The sequence below is a fragment of the Leopardus geoffroyi genome, chromosome A2 (genome assembly GCF_018350155.1).
Source record: "Leopardus geoffroyi isolate Oge1 chromosome A2, O.geoffroyi_Oge1_pat1.0, whole genome shotgun sequence".
In the NCBI taxonomy this organism is placed as follows: Eukaryota; Metazoa; Chordata; class Mammalia; order Carnivora; family Felidae; genus Leopardus; species Leopardus geoffroyi.
The window spans coordinates 17,529,570-17,545,469 of record NC_059331.1 but is presented as its reverse complement, the minus strand read 5'-3'; the positions used below and the strand labels follow the sequence as shown (position 1 = coordinate 17,545,469).

Below are 15,900 nucleotides of genomic sequence, written 5' to 3'. Positions count from 1 at the left end.
TGCTGCACTTTTGCAAATAATCAGGCCAATTTTATTGAAATTAGACTTAATCTGCAAATAAATTAGTCTTGTTATGCTTATCTTTGCTAGAAATGGGGGTGATTGTAGAGAAAAGTTACATTTCAATAGAAACTATAATACACACTTGTGTATATTAGATTCTAGTTCTGTTAAGCATCTTTGAAGTTTGGTTTTTCTACCTGTAAACTAGACTGGATTTCTTCTTATTTCTTCCAATATCTGGCTGCAAGTCTCCAGACTAATGCTTCCAATTTTTCTCCCATCCTTACGAGTTGAACTCACTGAGAACTAGAACTGTTCTTTTCTTAAAGGCACACAAGCTAAAATGGTACAGGATATAAGCTTCAGAGAAATCATTAAAATAGCTCATATATGGACAATCTTGCTGTTACTATGGGCCACTCAGAAAGATCTCCAGATCTCCCCCACTTGTGCTCTCTTTCTCTGTCTCTCAAAGAAATGAAATTTTAAAGAAATTTTTTTAAAAAAGAAAGAAAAATCTCCAGAGACATTCACACTACAAACCAGGAAAATCATTCAGATTGCCACTGCCTGCCCTCACTCCCTCTGAAGATGCTTCAAGCCCAGCACCTAAAAGCATCTCAACTGGCTGCCTTCAGAACTCAGAACCTGGGATTATAATTAATCTGCTCCAATTATTAACCATTTGCTATTGTTGTTGTTATTCCCATAGAAATGCCTCTTGTCAAGTAGGCATTTGCTTGCTCAATATAGGTCTAATTTGGTGAACCCACCTGTATCACCACCTCCTGAAATAAACACAGCCTTCTAACTAAACTGACCTATTCTCAGGACTAAGAGACTGGTTCAATAAGATATGGACCAATCCACCAATTCAAGACAGCTTCAAACCTATGACACGGGATGGCCCAAAATATCAACATTTCCACAATATTGCCCAAATCCTTATGCAGATTCCCAGGGCTCCCAAGATCACTGACTTGCTTCCATGGCTCTTGGCAAGACCCTTCAAGCTTGGGACGTGGTTACAGACTGGATTTCAGACTACTGCCTGTATAATTATTATAAAATTTGCTACTATAATCCTATTTAGATGTGTGCTTTCTGAGTTATGACCCCTGATTTTTAGTTCATCAGCTACCCAGGCAGTTAACGTCTTCACCATTGACTCTGATGCCTTGGCATTACAGGGTGGGTTGTGGTGTTAACCCTGACCATTGGTGGTGGTGTTTTTTTGTTTTTTCTTTCTTTTTTGTAATGCAAGTACCTGATTTAAGCTTTGATTACCTAGGAATCCACTTTAAAGAGGCATCCATTCCAGATGGCTACCTTGAAGAAACACAAGGCCAGCCACACCACAAGATAAAAAACCAGGCCACCTCCCCTCCACTGACACTTCTTTGTTCTAGAGATCTTGGTAGATTTTGATAACTGTCCATTTGGGCTACTTGCTTTTCCTCTTTCCATGCTTTAAATTCCTCCTCTTATATTTTGTTTGTTTGTTTGTCTGTGTATTTATTATTTTAGAGACAGAGACTGCAAGCAGGGGAGAGGAGCAGAAGGAAAGAGAGAGAGAGGGAGGGAGGGAGGGAGAGAGACAGACAGACAGACAGACAGAATTTTAAGTAGGCTCCACACTTAGCAAGGAGCCTGATGCAGGGCTCAGTTTCGCGACCCTGGGATCATGACCTGAGCCAAAATCAAAAGTCAGACACTCAACCGTTTGAGCGACCTAAGTGCCCCTCTGTTCTTATATTTTAAATTCAGCAATAGAGAATGAGCCTCAGAAACCCTAGGCCCCCATTCTCTACCCCAATAAAAGCAGAACCCCAGCCTCTTGCTAGCTTTCTCTCATGCTCTCTCTCTCTCTCTCCCTACAACCTCGCTGTGTGGCCCCAAGTGTGTCATGTAATTTCCAGGTCTCATAAGTAATAAACCTTAGTTTTTTTTCAAAGTTTCCTGACGGTTCTGTTGAAGGGCATCTTGCTGTCATGATAAGAACCACAAGGGCTGGTCCAGACACAACATTGTTCATTGATAGGCTGAGACCTGCACACAACACTGACCTTTGAGAGTCCTGCTGAGATCACCCAGCAGAGGGCTGCCTTCCTGAAGACAGCTGGACTCAGAGCAGGCGGTGGCCACAATTTCCCCTTGTGGGGCTTTGGCCAAGGAGATGGTCTCACTAGGCCTAGCTCATTTCTCCTGGAGTCTCTGATGCTCCCCAGCCTCCTCGCAATCTGCAGAAGGCCCACTGCCCACGCCTTAAATGGAACTACCACATCTTCCCACTTGCAAACCATCCCCCCTCAACATCTGCTCCACCCGGTCACCTCCTTTTCCACACTGCCTGAACCCTACCTCTGCAAGGCCCTCACCATGTCTGCCTGTCCATCTCAGGGGCCATCGCCCCAACCACAGGGTCCCTGCGTAGTCAGCTCTCTCGAGATGAACTCTGCCCACTGAAACTACTGGGATCCTTTTCTATATAAGCCGGCTAACCTTTATGGGGCCTGCCTCAGTCTACCATATGGTGTAACAATACTGACCCTCCCAAAGGAAAGATCTTGGGGGCTCAATCAGGCTGTCCATTAGAACTTTCTGTGATCAAGGAAATATATTATGTCTGTGCTATCCAATGTGGTAGCCATTAACCACACATGGCTATTAAGCACTTGAAATGTGGCTAGTGTAGCATCAACTGATTTCTTAATTTAATTGTCATTAAGTTTTATTTTTTTAATTTACCTTTATTTATTTCGAGAGAAACACGGAGAGAGAGTGGGGGAGGGGCAGAGAAAGAGAGAGAGAAACAGAATCCCAAGCAGGCTCTACACTGTCAGCACAGATTCCAATGCGGGGCTTGAACTCATGAACTGTGAGATCATGACCTGAGCCAAAATCAAGAGTCGAACACTCAACTGACTGAGCCACCCAGTGGCCCCTAATTTTCATTATTTTAAATTTAAGTAGCCACATGTGTATAGGACAGTAGCAGAGATACCTTTTTCCTTGGTCTCCTTGCAAAATGGTCTTCCTCCTTTATAGCTCCATATTCCAAGGTGTTTATGGCAAATGGATGGCCTTTGAGAACCCAAAAAAATATTAGCCCATGCCCACTCAGTTCAGGGCCAAAAGGAATCGCTCAAGATTCGCAGAAACTGGCTCTTGTCAAGTCCACATGGACTTGAGAGAGAAAAGAGCTCTCTTCCAGGACCACATTCTGTCTCATAAGCACCACTGACCTCTGCTCCATCCCTCAGAGTACAGGCCCCTCAAAGCTTCCAGAGAGATCCCCTGCCCATCTCCTTTCACCCCCAGAACACACTCTGGGGCAGACAGGGAGGGTTGTGATGCTATTATCATTTCACAAATGAGTAAAGCGAGGCTGGCCCAGGGCAGGACAGAGCAACTCACCCAAGACACCAAGCTACTCAGAGACAGATGGAAGTAGGGCTGAGGCCCAGGTTACTCCTTAGCCTCTCCCAGCCTCAGCCCACCCTCTCACCCCCACCACTCCCCTCTGTGGGTGATGGGAGCAGGACAACCAGGAATCATTTTGAAAAAGGTAAGCTCTGACACTTATCATACAACCCAGAAATTCCACTTCTGGGTGTTTACCATCAAGAATGTGGGGCACCTGGCTGGCTCAGTCGGTAGAGCACACAACTCTTGATCTCACAATTGTGAGTTCAAGCTCCACACTGGATGTAGAGCCTACTTAAAAAAAAAAAAAAAAAAAAAAAAAAAGAGAGGCGTCTGGGTGGCTTAGTCGGTTAAGCATCCAACTTCAGCCAGGTCATGATCTCACGGTTCATGAGTTTGAGACCCCTGTCAGGCTCTGCACTGTCAGTGCAGAGCCGACTTCGGATCCTCAGTCTCCCTCTCTTTCTGCCCTTCCTTGCTCCCACATGCGCGCTCCTTCTCTCTCAAAATAAATGAACTTAAAATAGGAACATACCTCCACACAAAAACTTGTATGAGAATGCACATAGCAACTTTATTAATAATAGTCAAAGACCAGAAACAAGCCAAACGGCCATTAGCAGGCCCATCAAACTGGAAGACCCACACGACGGAATGCTACTGACAAGTAAAAAGGAAAGAAATGCCAGCATACTCATCACAAATAAACCTCACAGACATTATGTTCGGTGAAGGAAGCCAGATACCAAAGATCACCTACTGTATGATTCTATTCACATGAAATTTCCAGAAGAGGCAAAACTATAGTGGTAGGAACTATACCGGTAGCTGCCAGGGGCCAGGGTTGGGAAGAAGAGATTGACTACAAAGGGGCTCGAGGGAATGCTTTGGGGCAATGAAAATGTTTCACATCTTGACTGTGGTGGTGGTTACACACTTGTAAATATTTGTCAGAACTCGTATCATTAATCTTAAAATTATGAATTTATACCACTATTTTAAAAGTTGTAGGGTAAGGGGGCACCTGGCTGCCTGAGTCGGTAGAGCACGTGACTCTTGATCTCTGGGTTGTGAGTTCGACCCCCCACACTGAGTGTAGAGATCACTTTAAAAAAATAAAATATTTAGGGGTATCTGGGTGGTTAAGTCAGGCAGTTAAGCGTCCGACTTCGGCCCAGGGCATGATCTCGCTGTTCCTGAGTTTGAGCCCCACGTCGGGCTCTGTGCTCACAGCTCAGTCTGGAGCCTGCTTTGGATTCTGTGTCTCTCTCTCTGCCTCTCCCCCACTCACACTCTGTCCCTCTCTCTCTCTCTCTCAAAAATAAATAAAAAATTAATTAATTAATTAAAACATTTTTTAAAATAAAATAAAAGTTGTAGAGTGGGGAGATAAGTGCTGGCAATGTGTGGGCACACCTTTCCAGGAAAGAGTGTTGTTCTCTCTCCTCAGCTCTCTGTGACAGCACAGCCCTGGCTCACATGAGCGGGCCCTTGAGCCCATCTAGAGATGGGAGAAAGGGCTGACTGTGAGGAAGAAGGGTAGTTCTGCGGTACCCCCTCCCTGCCCGCTTGGGAAGGCTCTGAGTGTTCCCAGGAAAGGGAGACTCAGGTTGTACTCAGAGCAGAGCCCACCAACCTGGGGCTGAGGGCGAGCCCCTCTCTCCTCTGTGTTTCTGTTTCCTCATGTGTGAAATGAATGTGGGGGCCACACGGCTCAGAGTGTGTTCCATGAAACAGTGGTCATGCAAGATTCTCTATGAAAACCATCCCTCGTTCAAATAACTACATAAAACCTCCCTTGCTGGTTCTTGGATACTCACAATACACATTAACTTCTTAAAGGCTCTGAAGAGTCTGGCAGAAAAGGAACCTGTTTCACTCTGATTAATCCCAATTTCCTCAAATTTGCTCCTTTTTTCACAGAACTCAGAAACATCCTGGAAGGGCTGGGGCAGGCCTTAGAGTCTGGATTTTAGACTTAAAGGATCAGGGGTCCAATCTCAATTCCCTCTGGGGCAGGCATTGCTCAGGGCTAGAAAGGGATAGGTCCTGGAAACCCAGCCCCATCCTCCCACCTGCAATTCCCCCACCACCACACACACACAACACCTTGCCTAATGTGACCATTTGTCAATCAGCTAGTGGGCGGATGGTGCAAGGTGTTCTAACTCAACCAGGATGGAGGGAGCCACGGGAACAATTTCACCTCCCAGAGGCCCAGGGATTGAGAAAGACTGGGACAGGGCAGTGATACCACAGGTCCAGCTTGTAGGTCTCTAGCTGCCTCCAGATACCAGCACAGAGTGTTTCCTCTCAGTGTATTAGAGGTTGGGGGCGGGGTGGGGGGGGGGGCACAGCATCCAGTGCAAGCTGTAAGAAGAGCTCAGCTGCTACCCAGGACCTCTGACTTCTAGAGGGATGACCCCAGGAAAGCTCACAAGAAAACTTGGCCCTTTGGAATAAAGCCTTCCCACTGCGTTAGAACCTACTATGACTCCCTATTGCCCTAGTGTCCTCCATTCCCTGCCTGCTGCTTCTGACCTAACTCAGGCCTCATCACCTCTACCTGCTGGGGAATCACCTGTCTCAAATGTCCAGCACTGGGTACTCACACACAGTAGTGCACATGAGTGTGTTGTTGAAAAATGATCTCTGTGCTCTGGAGCTGAAATACAAAACATGGAGACAAAGTTTGGGATAAAGAGGAACAGCTGCTTTTTGCTTTGGCAGGCAAAGGAGGCTGCAGCAGGCTAAGGCCTTCAAAACTGCAAGCCTGCCCAGAGGAAGTGGCTGGGTTTATAGGGAAATACAGGATCTGTCCAGTTTCCACTGGGATCGTGTACCTGCTGCCACCCTCCTTTGTCATGTCCTCAGGATGGAGTTCCTGCAACAAAAGGCCAGGAAGGGGGGTACCTAGCTAGCTTAGTCAGTGGAGCATGTGACCCTTGATCTCAGCGTTGTGAGTTCAAGCCCCACACTGGGTGTAGAGATTACCAAAGAAAGTAAATAAAACTTAAAAATAGGGGTAGGTGCCTGGGTGGCTCAGTTGGTGCCTGACTCTTAGTTTTGGCTCAGGTCATGATCTCACGATTCCGTGGGATCGAGCCCCAGAGTCTGCTTGGGATTCTCTCTCCCTCTCTCTCTGTCCACCCACCTCAAAATAAATACTGAAATGAAATGAAATAAAATGAAATAATGAAATGAAATGAAGTAATAAAATAAAATAAAATAAAATAAAATAAAATAAAATAAAATAAAATAAAATAATTTTTTAAAAGGTCAAGAAGGGAGGAGGGGAGGTCTGCAGAAGAGAAGGATAAGGTTACTTTAAAATGAAGCTTTGCTGGGGCGCCTGGGTGGCTCAGTCGGTTGAGTGCCTGACTTTGGCTCAGGTCATGATTTCACAGCTCTGTGGGTTCAAGCCCCACATTGGGCTCTGTGCTGACAGCTCAGAGCCTGGAGCCTGCTTCGGATTCTGTGTCTCCCTCTCTCTGCCCCTAACCCACTTGCATTCTGTCTCTGTCTCTCTCAAAAATAAATAAACATTAAAAAAATTTTTTTTTTTAAATAAAATGGAGCTTTGCTGGGGCACCTGGGTGGCTCAGTCAGTTAAGCTTCTGACTTTGGCTCAGGTCACGATCTCACAGTTCCTGGGATCTCACAGTTCCTGGGATCAAGCCCCATACTGGGTTCTGTGCTGACAGCTCAGAGCCTGAAGCCTGCTAGAGATTCTGTGCCTGCCTCTCTCTCTGCCCCTCCCCTGCTCGTGCTCTGTCTCTCAACAATAAATAAATGTTAAAAAAAAAATTAAAATGAAGCTTTGCTAAAGCATTAGTGCAGCCATTTTGATTTTTGTTCAACTTTATGCTTTTAAGTGGTTTTTTTTGTTTGTTGTTGTTTTTTAAAGTTTATTTATTTATTTTGAGATAGAGCACAGGAGAAGGGCAGAGAGAGAAGAGAGAGAATTCCAAGCAGGCTCTGCACTGTGCCACCCCTGGGACTTGATCTCACAAACCATAAGATCATGACCTGAGCAGAAGCCAGAGTCGGACATTTAACCGACGGAACCACCCAGGCACCCCTTGTAAGAGGTTTCAACTGTACTGTCACACATTCAGCATTAGCACAGGGGCAGGAAGGGGGACAGAGAGGATCAGCAGTTCCCTGCTTTTCTCCAGTACACTTCATTTCAAATTTCTGAAAAGTATTTACACTATTTACTTTGTTCTCTCTTGCTAATGCCTCTGTGTGGTAGGCTGAGCAGGAATCATCCCTCCCATTTCCTTGAGGGTAAAACTGAGATCAAGAGTAGTCAAGAGGTTGACACAAGATAAAGGACAAGCTGAGAGACCAACGACATAAGTGTGGGGCTCCTGGCCCTGAGCAGGCCCCACCTTTCAAAAGCCTCTGGAAACAATCCCCAGCAATTGGGGTGCATTTGGATTTTCACACGTGCTTAACTTCCAGCCCAAGTCGCTCTAATTATAGCTGCCTCTTTTGCCAGCAACACTCAATTTTTTTCCCAGAGAATATTCTCCTGGGAAACAAGCGCCCTCTGGCGGCTTCCTCGGGTGTTATGCCTATGCCCACCAGGGAGAAGAGTGGCAGAAAACAAGTCCTCAACCTTTTCCTGAAAGAAACAGGACCCTAGGGACCTGCCTCACTGCCCCCCCACCCCGCCCCCACTCCCACCAAGCCATAAGTCCAGTCCATCTTCCATGGGGGAAGGCGAGAGGAATGACAGTTTCTCAGAGGCCCTTTCTAAACCCGCTACCTTCAGGGTAAAACTCATATTCTTAGTCTTCATCCATTCCCCACACATTCCTCCTCATCACCGTCAGCCAGGTTCCACACAGCGGCTGCGTAGGAGCTTCTGGCTTACCCAGGAGGCCCTAGGCACTCTCTCTCTACACCCAGTTCCCACCCTTAAGGGTCCAAATGGCTCCTTCTATCATGACCTCTCTAGAGCCTCTCTTTTTAGGAGCAATTTGAGGTAGGAGGAAAATCTGGAGAATAGTGTCCTGTTACAAGTGAAGTAAACGTTTCTAGAAGGGAGTAGTCAACTGTATCCAGTGTTATAATGGACAGTTTCTGGACAGAATAAGACAAGGCACGCGCATTGGTCACTAGATTCAGCAAAATGAAGATTCCCTGAAAAACTTGCCATATGCCATTTCCACAGAGTGGAGAGGATGAATGTCTGATTGGAGTGGGTTCAAGGCAAAATGGGAAGAGAGAAATTACAGACTCCTTTTTTTAGTTTAACTGTGAAGGGAAAGAATATAGCTGGAAGGGAAAGTGGTATATCAAGGGAAGGTTTTATTTCCTATTTTTATATTTATCTATATAATTTTTTAAGTTCATTTATTTATTTTGAGAGAGACACAGACAGTGCAGGCGGGGGGAGGGACAGATAGAGAGGGAGAGAGATAGAAACCCAAGCAGGCTCTGAGCTGCCAGTGCAGAGCCCAAAACAGGGCCCGAACCCACGAAACCGTGAAATCATGACCTGAGCGGAAACCAAGAGTCAGATGCTTAACCTACTGAGCCACCCAGGCACCCCATTATATATATAATTTATATATATATATATATATATAATTTAATAACAATTTTATTATTAACAATAAACATTTCACCGATATATACCATTTATACAGAAAAGTCAACAAATCAGGAGCATGCAGCTCAATGAATTGCTACAGGATGAATGCATTCACGTTACTAGCACCCAGCTTAAGAAACCATTTGACCTGTTACCAAAAGTTTTCCTTGCATCCCCTTCCAGTTACCCCCCAAACCCCCTCCTCCCCAGACAACCAGTACCCTCACTTCTACCACCAAAGATTAAAAAGCAGGATTTCTATTTTTTTTTTTTAATTTTTTAATATTTATTTATTTTGGAGAGAGAGAGAGACAGAGTGTGAGCAGGGGAGGGGCAGAGAAGGAGACACAGAATCTGAAGCAGGCTCCAGGCTCTGAGCTGTCAGCACAGAGCCCAATGCGGGGCTTGAACTCAAGAACGCTGAGATCATCACCTGAGCCAAAGTCAGACGCTTAACCTAGGGAGCCACCCAGGCGCCCCTGGACTTCGATTTTTTCAACATTGTATATCAGTGGAATCAACAGCATGCCCTCTTCTGCATCTGGCTTATGTTCAATATGGATTCTGAGATTCAGCCATATTGTGGGTAGTTCTTTCCTTTTATTGCTGTATGTGAGAACCCCCATTTACCCATTCTATTGTTGGTAGGCATTTGGGTCGTTCTGTGCTTGGGGCTAAAATGATAATGAAGCCTTGGACATTTAAGTGCTCTTTGATGTGCTTATGGGCCATACTGTACCTTCTGTGCCATCTCTTACCTTCCCAGAGCCTTCCTGTGGCTACTTCCTTACCTCCCACCTTTCTCACCCACTCAACATGACCAAGACCTCCATTTGGCCACCTTCCATCACTCCCTTCAGGGCACATCTCAACCATGGACTGGCCACTCCCTCCCTTGTGGTTCCTTCCCCAGCCCCACCTTCACAGACCTCCTCTGCTACACACCCAGTTCTTCAACTCTGGTGCTCCCAAGACACGGTTTCCAAAACACTCTTTGCACACCCTCAATGGACTTATCATCCTCATGCTAATGAACCCCAAATCTCTCCTGAGTGCCAAGCCCATATAGTACACAAGCACAAAATGAAACTTATCAAATTCCTCCAAGAACTGTGCTGCCTATTGTTGAAATAGTTACCATCCACCCAGTTGCTTAAGTCATTACCTAGGAATCATTCTAGACTCCTTCCTCCCCCTTCCCCCCTCAACTCTCAGTTATCAAAATCCAATGAGCTCTACCTCCTTCCCAAGGTCACTCCCTTCCTCCTATTGCTAAAGCCCCAGCCTTGGCTCAGGATATCACCCTTTCTCAACAGAACTGTTTGGACAGCCCCCACCCTGCAGGCTTCTCCACTCTCCCCACTGACCCACCCTGATCCCATTATCACTCACCATCTGCACCCTCCACTGTCCACAGGCCCAATGCTTTGGCAAGCTCTAGGTCCTAAGAGCTGACTCCTTCCTCCCACTTGGATCCCTCACAAACACTCCCTTGTGCCCATTCTAAGACTTGGCTAGAGCAACTCAGAAATAGTTCCCAAGAAGTGCTGTTCTACCTCCTAGCTTCTGAGGGCTCCTCCTCCTCCTTAGAAAGCACCCTACCTCACCCCACCCCAAATTCCCCTTTTCCGGGGACCTACACCAAGAACTATGCCAGCCTTCCGGCTTCGGCAGCAGCTCTAATCTCCTTTGGGAAGTGCCCCACCTCCTCCAGCCTTCCCCATCTCCATCTCCTCCCCTCCTCCAGGTCCTACCAACCCTGCACCAAGGGCAACAATTATCATGGTGATGATCCCATTATTGTAAGCCCCCTGAGGGTAGAGATTGCCGGCATTTTATTTCAAACCCTGGGTTTGTCCTAGTAAGCAATAAATAAATATTTGTTGAAGGCATGAATACAAGAATAGGGATGCTGAACCAAGTATTAAGCGCCCTGAACAGAAGCAGAGGGGAGAAATTTTTCAGATTTAACGGAGGAAAATATTTGAAATAGTGCTACTGGGCAGGGGAGGGCACCATGGACCTTGGGATCTGCCATAGCAGCGAGGCCTAAATAGTGTCTGGCTAGCGCTGGGGTGCTTGTGAGGGAAAAAGGAGATGGAGCAGGAGAGGAGGGTGCCTCACAGTAAAGGATCTGGTGTCCTGGGCCACAGGTTTTGGGCTTCAGCCTGTCACTGTTGCTTTTCAAATTATAGGTTGTAGGCCACCACAACATTTTGACATTAATCCTCGTAACCAGGATTTTTTTTTTTTTTAAGTGACATAAAATAAAATAGAAAATTGCTGTATTGCATGTAGTATGAATAAATGATGCAATGGAAACTTTTTGCAATGTGTGTTCTGGACTGAGGGTCTAAAATGTATGGAAGCCCCTGCTTTAAGTGATATGGGAGGTACAGGAAGGGTTTTGAGCAGCGGGTGGGAGGAAGAGATCAGATTTGCATTTACAAAATCACTTGAGGCCAGGGGATGGGAGTCCAGATAGACCAGGGCACAGTGGGGAGGAAGAACTAGAAGATGATGGTGCCATTTCCTGCCAAGGGCACTGGGGAGGGTAATAGGTTTTAAAGGAAAGGGATGTGAACTTGAGGGGAGTGGAGCTGAATTGCCAGTGGGCCATTCTAGGTGGATTCAGATGAGGGGCTGGAACTCAGGAGGGAGATTCCTACTGGAGACAGGAACTTGGGAATAAAGCTGAAGAAGCAGTAGGAGTGGGTGAAACAGTTCAGGAAGCAGCCATGAAAAAATGGAGGGGTTCCTGCTAGAAAAGTCTGTCATTTTGGAGCAAACATCTAGCCATGGGACAAGACGTGGCCTGTGCTCAGAATATCATCCTGCAAAACTTGTTACCCAGAACAACACAGTACAAATACAAATTATGTATTAAAATAATGTGTGTGGTCCTCAATGTCCTTAAAATCCATATAGCTCAGTGGTTCCCCAACCTGGCTGTGTATCGGAACAATTCAGGGAGCTTTCTGAGTGTACTGATTCCAGGCAGGGCCCCACACTGAAACTGCAAAATCAAAATATCTAAGGGAGACCAGAGGATCTGTATTTTCAAAAAAGCTCCCCAAATTGGTGGCCACTAAAAAAAAAACAAAAATAAGGAACTCTCTGTAATAATGAACCAACTCCAAGATAATATAAAGTAGTAAAAAGCAATGTTCAGGACAATGTTTATAACACATCACTGTCTGTGAAAAATCAAAAGTGTATATGGGAGAGGCAGGAAATGTTCAGTCAGTTGAGCATCAGACTTCAGCTCAGGTCATGGTCTTGCAGTTCGTGAGTTTGAGCCCTACATCAGGCTCTGTGCTGGCAGTGAAGAAGGAGCCTACTTCAGATTCTGTCTCTCTCTCTCTCTCTCTGCCCCTCCCCTGCTCATGTTTTTTTTCTTCTCTCAAAAATAAACAAACATTTTTTTAAAAAGTATATTTTGGAGAATATATACTTGTTAGCATAGACACAGACTCCAGGAGATACAAAAAACAAACAAACAAACAAACAAACAAACAAACCTGGCCACAGTGGTGATCAACAGGAAAGAAAACAGGGTAGCTGGGACAGGGATAAGAAGATTTATTCTAGGCCTTTTTGGGCACCACTTGAATTTGGACCATATAAACGGATGATCTACTCAACAAATAAATCCCCAGATGATTGTGATGTAGAACCAGAATTTGGGAACCTCTGATTGTAGGTGCTCCTCACCTGACAGCATCTAAGACACTGGTTATACAGCCTCCTAAATAGCTCATTTCACCTTGGAAAGCTCTGTTAGTTCTGACCCTCCCTCTTAGTTTAAACTGAATCCTTCCAGCCTCTGGGAGGCTCCTGCAAATAAACCCAAACCTGCTACCAGTACAGTTAGGATAAAGGAGAATGGGCACATGTAAAACATTAAATCAGAAAAGGAATGTTTCTTTTTCCAAAGAAATGAAGTCTGATAAATTGATGGGAAATTATTTGGACTTCCTGTTTGTTTCTAACAAGGGAAATCCCTTCTCCAAACAAAATGAATAGGGCACTCCAATACCTAATGCAGATTTAAAGGCCAAGTTTCTGCTTGGGTCACTCCCTCTGTTAAGTGGCTGACTCTTGGTTTCAGATCACATCATGATCTCACAGTTTGTGAGTTCGAGCCCCAAGTTGGGCTCTGAGCTGACAGCATGGACCCTGCTTAGGATTCTCTCTTCTCTCTCTCTGTCCTCTCCCCCCAGTCCCCACAATGCGCTTTCTCTCTCCAAAATAAATAAATACACATTTAAAAATAAATAAATAAGGTCAAGTTTCTGTGGTTGCCAAGGAGTGGCAGGGAGGAGACTGGAACCGTGCTGGGACATCTCACTGAGAGAAACAGTGTGGCCCACCTCTGTCAGGAACCACCTCTGTCAGGAGGCCCACTTCTCCCCCTCTGCATCACCCCCTCCCCAGTTGCCACCATCTCACAGCAGGACCTTGTGATCCCCCCCAAACTAGTCTCCCCAGCTCTACCACTGCTGCTCTGAAATCAATTCCACACTCTGCAGCCAGGGTTACCTTCTTAAAATGCAAACGTAGGGGCATTTCTAGCTCTCTGAAAGAAATAAATGTTAAAAACAATTTTTTTTATGTAAATGTAAACCCCATAGCCCTTGAGATAAAGTCCAAGTTCTGCAAGCCCTTGCAGAGTCTGGGCCTTCCTCAGCCTCTTCTCCCATTGTTCTCTGCTAAGCACAGGGGACTCCTTCCAGCCTCAGAGCCTTTGCTTAGGGCCTATCCCTCTGCCCAGAACACTCTCTCCCACCTCCTAAGGGCTTATCCTTCTGGATATTTCCTCAAGGACATACTAGATAAGATCAGATTCCCTTCTTAAACACTCAAAGCATTCATACTTTTTCTTTTGTATTTTTTTCCCCCCACAGAGATCCCACTTTTTCTTTGTAGCATGTACTGAGGAGTCCCCTGAGCCAAGCACTGGCTGGTACTATAAGGGGGAAAGAAGGCAAAGTCCCTATCCTTTTAAGTTTATAGTCATTTGGGTAGACACACCTGATTAAATAATTACAGAAACAAATGTGAACATACGGTGCCTGGATGGTGGATGATACCAGGGGAAGATATCAGTTAGGATGTCTGAGAGTAGAGCTTTCTTGGAAAGGGTGGATGTTTGCTGATTGAAGTGACAATGGAGGTGAGAAGGACACTTCAGGCAAATGTCCAGAGAAACACTGACCCTGTTTGGATCTGTCAAATTGGCAGGCTCTTAGTAGAGACTGAACCAATGAGCAAAAAGTGACTTGCCTCAAAGCAGAATCATATTGGAACTCAGACCGGTCAGTTCAGTGCAGGCTTCTTCCCTTCCCCTACTGCTCCTCCTGGATTTTGGAGAACATGCCGACGTGAATGGGGGAAAGGGTTTGATGACGTTATGCTTTTCCTTTTGCTTCAATTTCATATTTCTGACATCATGTTTTTATTCCAGTACTTGGACTCGCTGGTGGAAATGCTTCAGTATGTTAATCCACTTGGGCTGATCTCATTTACGCAATGTCTGCTCAGACAAGGAGGGGGAGCTTTCCATTCCTTTATTTGTCTCTGAAACAAATATGGATTGTATAGTTACAATGCACAAACATGCAAAAAACTTAAAACGTTGACAGTTGTGTCTTTGATGGCAGTAAAATTACACATGATATTTTAAATTGTGCTATCTGCATTTTCTAAGGCTATAGTTATTTTGTATTATACAATATATATTACATATTATATATTATACAATATATATTATATATATTATATATTGTACAATATATACAATATATATACAATATATTATACAATAGTACAAATCTTTGAAAGCAAAAGCTTTTTAAAGAAACAATTTAGGGATGCCTGTGTGGATCAGTGGGTTGAGCATCTGACTCTTGATTTTGGCTCAGGTCATGATCTTACAGTTTCAAGAGTTAGAGCCCCTTGTCAGTCCAGCTCTGTGCTGACAACGCTGACAATCCCTCTCTCTGCCCCTCCCCTGCTCACACTCTCTCTAGCTCTCTCAAAATAAACTTTTAAAAAAGAAGAAAAACAAACCACTTCATTTAATGAATTTAATGGTTGGCCCTAAGCAGAGGTAAGGGTCATAATCTCCGCCAGACACCTAAATTAAATATACAGTGCAAAGCAGACCGTTGGCTCTGAACATGCTGTCTACAGACAAGTTCTCTTTGCAGCCTGATCACTGTACCTATGGCCCTCTTATAAAATCATTCATTCTAGGACCTGCCACTGATGCAGGGGATATAAAAATAAATATGGTCACCTATAAAATGGGGACAATTCCTCCCTCAGAGTTGAAAGGATTAAATGAATTAATACCGATAAAACTCTTGGGACAGTGTCTGGCACAGAAGCACTATGTAAGTGTTAGCTGTTATTATATTTACGGCATTGCTATCTAGGAGCTCCCAAAAGGGTAAGAAAGGGTAGAGAAGAAGGATTTGATTCTGGAAAAATACAGTACGAGCTTAAAATGGAGGTGAGCAAAGCATGCTGAGTCCCGCAGCCTGTACTGTGGGGTTCAAGTCTTGTGTGGTCAGTTTGTGGCCAGCACTGCGCGCAGGGGCCCTAACAACCGGCTGCACTGGAGCGTTAGCGCTTCGTTGTCTGGGCCTGGAGTTCGGGGAGGCAGAGTCCAGTCTTGGGACATTCAGTTCCTGCCCTCGTTACAAAATTGGGACCTGGAGGCCGGGGGCTGAAGAGAAGAGCTCACAGTACCGTTGTTATAGGTAGAGCCGAGGCTGGGCCCGGCCTGGCCTCCAGTGGCGAGGACGGCTCTACCCAACCCGCGCGTCCATTCGGTATGCGGGGCGCCGGGGCCGGAACTA

The 15,900-nt window shown here is 45.4% G+C and overlaps 1 protein-coding gene across 1 annotated transcript in view; it reads right to left on the bottom strand.

Annotated features, from left to right (window-relative positions):
- The window catches only part of LOC123605620 (cathelicidin antimicrobial peptide), a 33,419-nt gene extending 17,521 nt beyond the window's left edge, over window positions 1–15,898 (bottom strand). The window contains exons 1-3 of the mRNA XM_045492797.1: window positions 15,791–15,898; window positions 14,351–14,614; window positions 3,008–3,087 (exon numbers count right to left, since the gene is read on the bottom strand). Coding sequence (XP_045348753.1) covers window positions 3,008–3,087; window positions 14,351–14,474 — 204 coding nt within the window. The 5' untranslated portion in view covers window positions 14,475–14,614; window positions 15,791–15,898. The remainder of the gene's footprint in view (window positions 1–3,007; window positions 3,088–14,350; window positions 14,615–15,790) is intronic.
- Window positions 15,899–15,900: the final 2 nt, after the last annotated feature.